Here is a 10,887-nt window from a genome sequence, read left to right on the forward strand (position 1 = left end):
AAAAAAAAAAAAAAAAAAAAAAAAAAAAAGTCAAAGGTGTTTTATCACCTCCATCTCAGCCCTCTGAAGCCCAGAGATGTATAAACTCAGAAGACATGGAGACATTCCTGACACTAGCTTTTCTCTCACCCTGCAGTTAAATTTCCTCTTTATCTTAGGATGTAACTTTGCAGGCAACAAAAATAAAAAACCATTGCAAACTGTCCTACAGCAAAAATTTGTCCATACAAGTTGAAGAGGTCTTCAGAGGAAAACTTAATTATGAATGGCTTCCTTCACCCAATCTCCTGATTTTCCCTTCCTATTCATGGAATGCAATCTCTTCCTGACACAGGAACACATGACTAAGAGTTCTGAGTATGTGAACTAGCCCTCTCAATGCTTTATAAGCTTTATGATTAGTTTGATCAAATACGTAAGAAGACACTTAAAAAATACCAATCTTCATATCAACAAAGAACCACAGAGAAGAGAGAATAGCCACACTGACTCATGATAAATAACTAAATCCTCACAGGAAGCCACAAGTGATTTCTCTCTCTAAATAAAACATCTCATAGCATTTGTTATAAACCTAAGCCAGACACAGTTTATTCTGCATATAACATTAGGACTCTATTCAAAGGGTCCATCACAAAACAATTTGCTGACATTTATAAAATGAGCTAATCAATCTGAAGTCAAACCACATTGCCTGTGATTTCAGCTCTCTCCTGGTGACAAAGCATATAATCATTTATTAAAACCTACATCTGCTTTGCACAGCCTCACCACAATAAAACAGAGAGGTCTACAGTGGGGAGAAGGCCTAGGGGCTGAGGAACTAGCTCAGTGGTGCTACATCTGCCTGGCAAGCGCAAGACCCTGAGTTTGATCGCCGGTACAAAAAAGGGGGGACACCCCAGAAACTCTTCTAAACTATATCACCAAGAGAATCAAATCAAACGCATATTTTTCAGCCCAGAAGAAATATCTAGTATTATCTACCAAAAGCCTAAAAAAGAGCATCATTTAAATTATAGCAAATGGCAACTGAGCCTCAGCTTCCATATGGGAGATGACAGTCGCCCAAAACAATATTAAGCTCTTTTGAAATCCCCAAAACTATTAGACAAAGTGATTGAATACCTTTGTGCAGTTTAAAATCAACTACTATCTATTATTACAGTAAGAAGACTGAGAAGGTAACCCCATCAACAAATCAGCAAGAATAATGGAGGATGTAATACAAGTATACTCATTTACGGGAAAGATGACGTACAAACAGGTTAAAAATGGCACAGGACAAAGACTGAGAATGGCACAAATCTGCGTGGTCTGAATAATAGAAGGCTTCAAGAAGTTTTAGTCTTGGAAGTAGACTTGTAAGTTTATAAGGCTTGGAAATGCACATAAAGCAAGCATAAGCAAGAGAACAAAGGGAGAAAACGTATAGGAAGTATACGATCATTTAAAAATCAGTCCAGAGACAGCAGATTGGCACAGGAAACTACTGTAATTAAGAGAACAGCCAGAAACAATCACTTCTCAAGGAATAAAGTATATCAGATTTATGCCAAGATGACTAGAAAAGACAAGAAAATCTCTAATCAATTTAGGCCTCAATATTGTAGGTTTCTATAACATGCATATTTGAGAACTTGGAAATTTTAATTTCTCCTAATCTGTGCTTTTAAAAGAGCTAAAAGTTCTCTGGCAAGTTGTCTGGGCATGGTCTCCTCCATGTGGCTCGTCTTCTTTATGTTACTAAAAGAGAACTGACACCCAAGGCAACATATAATCTCACCTTTGTGAACCAGGTGCAGAGCTGCCTTCTTCAGAAGTTTCTTCAACAAACAGCCCTTGGGAAGACTGCAAAGAAATATGTAACATCTTAAATATACAGGTACAGATGAACTAGCTTCTCTTCCTTTAAAAAAAAACTAATTGTTCAAATGTAATTTCTCAGCAATTAGAATGAGAATAAACATTTTACATGAGTCTCTAAGTTTCAGTAAAAACAGTGTGCCCCAAGCGCAAAGTCCTGAGTTCAATCCCTGGAACAAAAAACAAAGAAGTGTGCCCTGCGGAGTCAGAGTTTGGTATTTAAATAGATCTAAATCACCTATTAACTTCGTAATTTTGTCAAAGTCATATCTGAATCTCTTCATCTTAACATAAGAATTAACAAAGTACCTCACAGAATATAACTGAGAATTAAGAATAATGTATGCAATGCACTTATTAAACTACAAGACCTACATCAATATTAATTGGTAAGTCAAATGAATTATGATTTCCAAAAAGTAATTTATAAAACTTTTTGTATACGGAGAAAATGTAGAGAGAAGGCCAGTTTTCAACAGAAACACAGCACTAGGAAAAACATTTCAGTCCATGAAAGAAATCTCTTTGAGAACATCCAAGACATAACACAGGACATCCCAAAGGGAAAATTATAAAGATTCTTTGTGCTACAAATCTGCCACATTGATACCTTTAAGAAATACAAAGATAGCTGGGTACAGTGGCACACATCTGTAATGCCAGCACTCAGAAGGCTGAGGCAGGAGGATTGCCATGATTTCTAAGCTAGCCTGTGCTACACAATGAGTTTAAGGCCAGTCTTAACTTCATATTGAAACCCTGTCTCAAATTAGAAGAAAGAAATGCAACAATAAGGACTGCATAAGAAAAAGATTATTTCCGTTGATCAGGGTAGAGTTTGTCAACTCATTAAATGTAGGTGCAGAGAAAGGCAGACACAAAAAAGCAGCTACTGATACCTTAAAAATGGACTTCTGAGAAAGTGCCTTGGCTGTGAAGCATCTTACAATAAATGTAATGCTATTGGCCAAAGTTTTCAGGATTTCTCAACAGGGTACAAAAGAAATCTAAACAAGCAGTCATTTTTCTACCACTCAGGTAAATAATGAGGTAAATACTTAACAGGTGGGGGATACTGAACTGAGTCTTCTGTCAAAAGGTAGGTAAAGTTGTGCAATGATCAGTTATGTAGTCATCAGGAAAAATGAGAGTTGAGCAAAACTGAAAGAACTAAAATACAACAGCAATAAATACTTCACAGGGCTCAGAACTCTGCAGTGATTCTGAAAAAAAGTAAACACTGACACCTAGTGTTCATTTAGTAGAATTTTGTTGACTTAAACTTCAAAAGTTATTACATTAGGCTAAGTTACTACATTAGGCTAAGTATATCTCCAACTTTCTATAGTTGTTTAATAATTATTGCACACCTATTAAGTGTCAGGCCTATGCAAATAATTTTACATGCATTAACTCCTTTGATTTCATAAGAACCTTAAAAGGCCAAAAAATTTTTTTTTGGTAGTGGGGATCAAACTCAGGACCTTGTGCTTGCTAGGCAGGCAGGGAACCACTGAGCTATATCCCCGACCCCCAAAAACCTATTTTTTAGAAATAAGGAAAATGAAACTTCAAGAGAATAAGTAATTTGCCCCAAATCACATAAATGATCAAAAGTGAAGCTGAGATCTATCTGATTTCCAAATCCATGCTCTAACCACTACTGTTGTCTTCATAAATGATCATCTTCCCAAACATTTCATTAAGGAATCCCAAGAATGTCTTCATTTTAGTAAACTATTTAATTTTCAAAATTTACACTTCAGGGTAATAATCTTTATTTTTAGCGGTAAAGTGAAGGTCTTCCAGAATATGAAACAAGATGGTAAAACATGCAAACAAAATTTGACTAGACTACCTAAATCTATTAAGTCAACAGGAAAACTTATCACAGCAATAAAACTTAAAGGAAGTGGTAGCCTAATCAAGACATTGCATTCAGCCTGAAGAAATATGTTCAGGGTAAAGGGATAGTTAACATTGAATTTAAGAAAATCTAAAGTTCCAGGCTTGAGTAGTGTCTTTAGCACAGTGGCATTCCATTAGCTGGTCATCACAGAATGGTATCCCTTGTGGGGCAGTGGTAGTTTATCAGGCCTTTCCATACTACTACCAAAAGTCTCCATTTTCTGATTACTATTTCAGCTTTCCAGGTGTAGTCATCCTAGAAGGAGGTACAGCATCCAGTGGATTTGTGTATTCTGGTCACTGAGTATGTCTCCATTCCATTCATAAATCTACAAACTGTTACTTGGTATATATACATCAGCTTGAAGTCTGGCTAGTAAAAGTCAATTCTCAAAACTCCCCACAGTCTGGTCATTTCTGGTAAACAAGTTTTAACTTTTTGACTGAAAAATTAATTATCAGACTGAAAAATAAAGGACCATATCAACACCTCCCTGCCATAATGCCATCAAAGTGATCTCCTATCTTCCGTTAACTTTCCTTGTCTCAGACATGCCAGAAACCAGTTATTATCTGATCCCTAAGGTTTAATAATATAATTACAGACTAAAATATTTGGTTCAACATCAATGTTTTTTTTCCTGAGTCCCAATTTCTGGAACTTTCTTGCTATCTCTGTCGATGAAAGAATCTCAAATGTGGGCAGTTTCAGCAAAGCCATAATCCACAGAAAATGTTTAACAAACACATAAATTCTTTTACCCATAGTTCCTGAAAGGAAAAGTCAATATGAGAGGCAAAATCACAATCATAAGGTATTTACCATTTACTTATAAGTTAAATTTCTCTTGTTCTATAAAGGCACAATTCAGTTGGCAAGGCTGTGGTGAAGCATGCATTCTCATACATTGTCAGAGAAAGGGAATGCAAACTGGAAAAATCACTGTGAAACACAATATGGCAATAAATAGTAGTTCTATAACACTTATAATGCTTACCTTTTTGTGACTCCCTGTTCATAAAGACACTGACTTTGAATAAAGAAATTTCATGTATAGAGGTGTTTAGCACAACAAAAATAACCAGCAATAGGGAAGTGTTTAAAAAACACTATTGCTGATACAGGAAGATTCCAAGTTTAAGCACAGCATAGGCAATTCAGCAATTTAGCAAGACCCCATCTCAAGATTTAAAAAATGTAAAAAGAGATAGGGAAGTAGCTCAGTATGAAAGCCCTGGGTTCAATCTGAAGGACTGGAAAAAAATTATATATACATTATACATATAAGATAAATACACATGTGTATTACTCTTGTAAGTCATAAGCCAGAATGTTATTAAAAGTGAAATCTATAATTTTAATGTAAGAAAATGTTACATAATGTTAAAGTAACAATATAGCAAGATGCCAATATGAGGGCTAGGGATATAGCTCAGTGGCAGATCATCTGCCCAGCACATATGAACATGTATCCCCAGCCCTGGGGGAAAAATAAAACAGGAAAAGAACCCAGTAATACACTGATATGATCTAAACCATACCAAAAATAAAGGAAAAAAGATGATGGAACACATCTTTGACATCATTGGGACATTGGAACTGTGGATGATTTTAACTCTATACTTTTTAGCATTTTTCAACATTTCTAAGTGATTGCTAAAATTAAAGTTAATGCTTATGTTGGACATTTACTAGGTTGTCTGCCTGCTCTCTTTTTACTAAAGGCTGTACCTCACCTCTCTCATTCATTATCAATGGTGTTTCACAGCCATTTGTATAATTTGACACATATATCCTTCAGGACATTACCAGCTGTAAGAGTTACTAATACTAAATGGGGCATAAGTTTTTTGAAATTGGAAGTGGGAGAGAACAAATCTCCAGTAACTGGTAATATTTAGGTTTGGAAGCTACAGGATCAGTATCTTTTACCTATAATGAGAACAAAGCAAGAAAAACCAATATGCACAGAGAAAAATAAAACAGATACATTGCAGCAATAAGATGCCAAAAATTACAGATGATTTTTTAGACCTGGTACCTTTTTCAGGGTTACCCTTTTGTCTTAGAATTTATGAAATACTGGTTTCTTTATTATGAAGTCTTCTCCCCCACCACTCTGTAATTTAGACTGGACTTAAACTCATTATGTAGCCCAGGCTGGCCTTGATCTTGAAGCAATCCTCCTGCCTCAGCCTCCCAAGTGCTGAAATAACAGGTGTATACCACCATGCCTGAAAGTCTTCTTTTTAATTACACTAGCTTGGCTTAGCTTGTGTAGTGACTAATGTCAACTAATAATACTATTTGTAGTATTTGTGGCCTGTTCATTAAGTTAGAAAACTCCAACATAATAAGAGCAACTGCTAGATTTTCACCACTTCAAGGATACCTTGAAACCACTGCTGTCAAACTTGCTTTTATAATATTCAGAGAAAAAAAAATACAATCTGATTATGTCAGAAAAAGACTGAAAAGCAAAGTCCCAAAATGGTGACTAGTCAGTAAACTAGAGAAAACTAAAACAAGCAAAACCATAAATACACCATTACTGGGAGGGAGGGAGGAAGGGTTTAAACTGGGAAACTCCCGTACTTCGTGTCACAAAGGACCACTTCCCCTAAATATATGAAGCTTGCTTAAAGGGGGAGGAGGGTGAACAGAATATCTAAACAGAAAAGGAAACATAAATGAGTAAATGGGTTTAGACATGCAGAAAAAATTTAACCTCACAAACAGAAATACAAATTAAGACTACATTGAGATATAATTTTTCATCTCTTAGATTGGCAAAAATCAAAAAGTGTGATAATACTGTGCTGGTATGGTTGTGAGGAAGCTAATATTCAAATAATGCTAATGGGAATATAAATGTATACAGCCTCCAGGGAGGCAAACAAAATTGTAAATGTAGATATCCTTTGACCAATCAACTATATTTATATGAAATTACCCTACAAATACCTGTGAATGCAATGTATCTTGTGAATTAAATGTTCTCTGTTCAAGAGTAATCATTGCTATTCTGTTCATAATAGAAAAACATTAGAAATAATCTAAATGCTCACCAATTGGCCACTCGATAAAATATGATTCATCCATACATCCTATACTCCATATCCAAAAGAGTTTAAGAAACTATGTATTATTGTAGAATGATCTCAGAGATATTAAATGAAAAAGGCAAGGACAGAATAATGTGGTTAGACTATCATTAGAGTAACAAAATATGGATAAACATATAAATATATATATATATATATATATATATATATATTGCTTGTAGTATATAAAATATGTAAGAATAGCCTACAGGGCCAGGGATATAGCTCAGTGGCGCCATGCCTGCCTGGCAAGTACAACATCCTGAGTTCAATTTCGGTTCCGCAAAAAAACAAAAAGTATCCTAGAAACTAGTAACAGTTTGAGTCCACAGAATAGGGTAGAGATTTTTAAAATTCACATCTTGAATACTGAGTCATACAAACACTCTTACCTATTCAAAAACTTAACTTTTTAGAAAAAACATTTTAAAGAACAAAAAATAAAGGGCTGGGGATTTAGTTCAGTGGCTCTACCCAGTACCAAAAAATAAAACAAACAAATAAATAAATTATGGTGTATCCATATGACAGAATAATATTTCAAGTACACTTACAAATAGAAAAAGTCCTAGGATAAAGTAAAAAGAGAGGGAAAGGCACAGTTTTACATAAATCTTTGTTTCGTTGAAAAATTTTTTAAAAGTGTATTTTTATTTGCATAGAAATAAGTTACTGCCTCTAGATGCTGGTATTATAGGTATTTTCTTCTTTATACTCTTCTGTACATCCCTAATTTCTTACAGTGAGCATGTATTACTTTAGTAATGAGGAGGGGAGACCACAAAAAGAACAATTAGCTAAAATAATCCTTGTTTAATCTGTGAATAAATCATCCTTAATTACAGCATCACTGACCCTTACCTGACCATGACTGGTTGTTGGTTCTTCCTCCAACAAAAGTTTCTGTTTCAAGCTTTTAATTTGGTTTTCTTGAATATCCTTGGTTTTTGAGTGCCAGACAGATGCCCTAGATTCCTGCCTCTCCTCTTTGTCTTCATCTCCCATATCTTCTGAGATGCCTTCATTTTTTTCGCTAGCCTGATCTCCTTGGGCACATTCATTCTGGATCAGAGAAGGAGGGCTAGGTAACACTGGTTCCCCAAATCCCTTTTTTTTAAAGAGCTGCCTCTGAGCCATTTTTAGGCTCTTTTGATAAACCTCCAACTGACAGAGAATGACTTTGGTATACTGGTTAGGGTCTACTCCAGCAGGGCAGAATGGAATACCCCAGAAGTAGTGCACAGTGTCTCCAATGTCCTGGAGACCTTTCACATCTGCTGGGATAGGCAGAGTGCGCCTAGATGTGTCCCCCCTACCCTGGGCAGCCTGGAGAACAGCACAACCCCTCCCAGTACTTTCCTGTGGCTTCCCACACTGTGTGTGCTCAGCCAAGTGACCAGTACATCTGCCAAAACATTTAACGTTCTCATTCTCAGACACTGGCTGGTTTGACTGGTCCCAGCTTCCTGAGCTGCCAGAGACCGGCTCCTCTTCAGTGTTTTCAGTGTGGTCCCAAGGATCCTCTCTTTCCTCAGCCTCGTTTCCCTGACTGATATGTGAGCCTTTAAACAGTGATGGAGGTACCAGCTGCCATATGCCTGTAGACATTTGAGAAAAAGTAGGGCTAAGGACAAACTTTTTTATTAAAAGGGGTTGGTAAGCTATCACTTACCAAGAATTACAAAACGTGCCTAAGAAAGGCTCTTCTTTGGGTTTAACCAAAGGTTGGTTTTTCCTTGGAAATAAAAGTATGTTGGATATTGTGAGATCTCAACTACTTTTTGTTTGAACCTCTTTAATATCACCAAAGGGATTTGGGGTATTTCTGTTTATCTACTCTCAGTATGAGACTGCTATAATATGATTATGCTTGATGAATGGAAGCAGTCAGAACAGGGAGACATGCCTTCAGTGGTCCCAGAGTCTGTGGTTTTCTCTTGGTGGGAATGTGAAGATGGTCCAATGGCCAGAGGACGAGTTCTGGTAGCAGAAGCATCAGAAGACCGGCAACTCTGAAACAAGTGAACCCATACCAGACCAGATTTATTATTAAAATAGCTAAATGCGAAGAGTCACAGGAAGAACAAAAACAGGAGGCCACTGTCCCTAGGAGTTTCTCCTCTCAAAAGTGAAGATATTCAATTCAAATAAATTCCACAATGTATATTGAATGCCTGTGTGCAAAATGCTGTACCAGATCAGTACACTACATCCTTTTCTAATATAGAGATGAACAGCACAAAAGATGGCTCAGACTAGACTGCTTAAAACCACAAAATTGACTGCAACGTGGGCAACACTGCCAAGACTCCATTTCAAAAACAAAGAAAGAATCAAGGATGGTTCAGAACCTGCACTAACAAGTATCCTTAACATTTAAAATAATTTCAATTACATATATTTAAATCAAAATTAAACATTATTTTTTTAGAAGCTGCCCATTCTTTCTTTCCTTTCCTTTGCTCTCACCACAAAACAAGTTGTCTTGCTTCCTTCAATATTCTTGGTAGTCTATAACTCTTTTCAGAAGCAATCAACTTACTATGGTTCTTGTAAGATATGTACTGAAAATATCTGTGGGGTTGAAGAAAATTCTATCATATGTTAACAAAACACTTCAAACTAGGTTAGCCAACAATTCAATACAGACTTTAAAATGTTATGGTAATTATGTTAGTTAAAACTGTAAACTACCGTAACTAGTTCCTAATGCAAACCTAACACTGTAGAAATCAAAGAACATTGCTTATAAAACTCACAATTTGTTTCAACATAACATATTTACATTCAGGCTTTCAGCAATGGCTTTCCTCAAGAGCTCTTCTTCTTCCTCTTCTTGCGTGTTCATATCCTTAGCTTCCTGCTCACTCATTTTGAGAGCCAAAGCAAACTGTTCTTCTTCTGTCATCTCTGTAAAAAGATAAGGAAAAGAGAGAGAAGGGTACCACAATTAGTATACAAGCAAAAAAACAAGATGATTAAATTTTTCATCTGAAGACACTATAGACCACTTCGCACAATTTTGTAAACTAATAAATGAGGAAAGTCTCAAAAGGTAAGATATTGATCAAGGTAATCAATACCAGTTACAATAAAAACTCTTAGCTCCCATGAATTTTGTTTGTAACCTTCATTGTTATATTTCCAGTACAAGACAGTACCTCGTATATGGTAGATAATATTTAGTGAATAAACAGAGAAACCACACTAGAGGTTATGCTAAGTATCACACTGCTGCATGCTCAAATTTTAACCACTGTGGTTTTATTACAGAATGCTCTGGTTTATCCAATAAAAAAAGAACATTCTTAGTAACCACAACATGATCTTCAAACATCATTTTCCATTAAAAACAACTGCAACATATTGGAGAAATGGATGATTCCAAGTCCAGAGCATGAAATGTACAAGATGAGCTAGAGTATCTATCAGAGCTCTGAGCGAAGAATCTGTCAGACATCACTAATGTCATTAATCAACATAACTCTCCCTGGCCAAAAATGGAACTGGAGCCATGGACAATGAATACAATAGATCAAAAGACACTGAATAGCCACATGTGGTAATACATGCTTGTAATCCGAGCACTTGTGAAGTTGAGGCACAAGAATCACAAGTTCAAGTCCAGCCTGGGCAACTTAGCAAGAACGTATATCAAAGTTAAAGATAGACAGACAGACAGACAGATTGCTGAAGGTGTAGCTCAGGGCAAAGGCCCTCAGTTCAATCTGAGGGGGGGATACATCAAATATATCCCTATCCACTCAATCAATGCCTTGTGCGTAATGGAAATGCAACAGATACATGCTAAATGTTTGTTTTTGGCAACTGGGGATCAAACTCGGGACCTTGCATTTCCGAGGCAGGTTGCAGAACCACTGAGCTAAATCCCCTGCCCAGATACACTCTAAATGAATGGAAAAACTGAGGGTCTTGGCTGGCATAGAGAGAAGTGAGAATTCCAGATGAGTTTATGAAAATCTAGAGTTGAGATCCAACTAAAAATCC

At 36.3% G+C, this 10,887-nt stretch overlaps 1 protein-coding gene across 15 annotated transcripts in view; it reads right to left on the reverse strand.

Moving 5' to 3' along the window:
- Uimc1 (ubiquitin interaction motif containing 1) overlaps positions 1-10,887 on the reverse strand; it is a 159,660-nt gene that overhangs the window by 47,155 nt on the left and 101,618 nt on the right. For 11 of the 15 annotated variants that reach the window (XM_033761652.1, XM_010622085.1, XM_010622086.2 and 8 more), the window contains 4 exons: positions 9,665-9,789; positions 8,786-8,891; positions 7,741-8,477; positions 1,787-1,851 (listed from right to left, as the gene is read on the reverse strand). In XM_033761652.1, coding sequence (XP_033617543.1) covers positions 1,787-1,851; positions 7,741-8,477; positions 8,786-8,891; positions 9,665-9,789 — 1,033 coding nt within the window. Of the gene's footprint in view, positions 1-1,786; positions 1,852-7,740; positions 8,478-8,785; positions 8,892-9,638; positions 9,790-10,887 lie in introns of those variants that run through there. The other 4 variants (XM_033761651.1, XM_033761656.1, XM_033761657.1 and 1 more) reach the window with 4 other exon arrangements.

This window comes from Fukomys damarensis, unplaced genomic scaffold (assembly GCF_012274545.1).
Source record: "Fukomys damarensis isolate Sample0158 unplaced genomic scaffold, DMR_v1.0_HiC HiC_scaffold_9, whole genome shotgun sequence".
Lineage (NCBI taxonomy): Eukaryota > Metazoa > Chordata > Mammalia > Rodentia > Bathyergidae > Fukomys > Fukomys damarensis.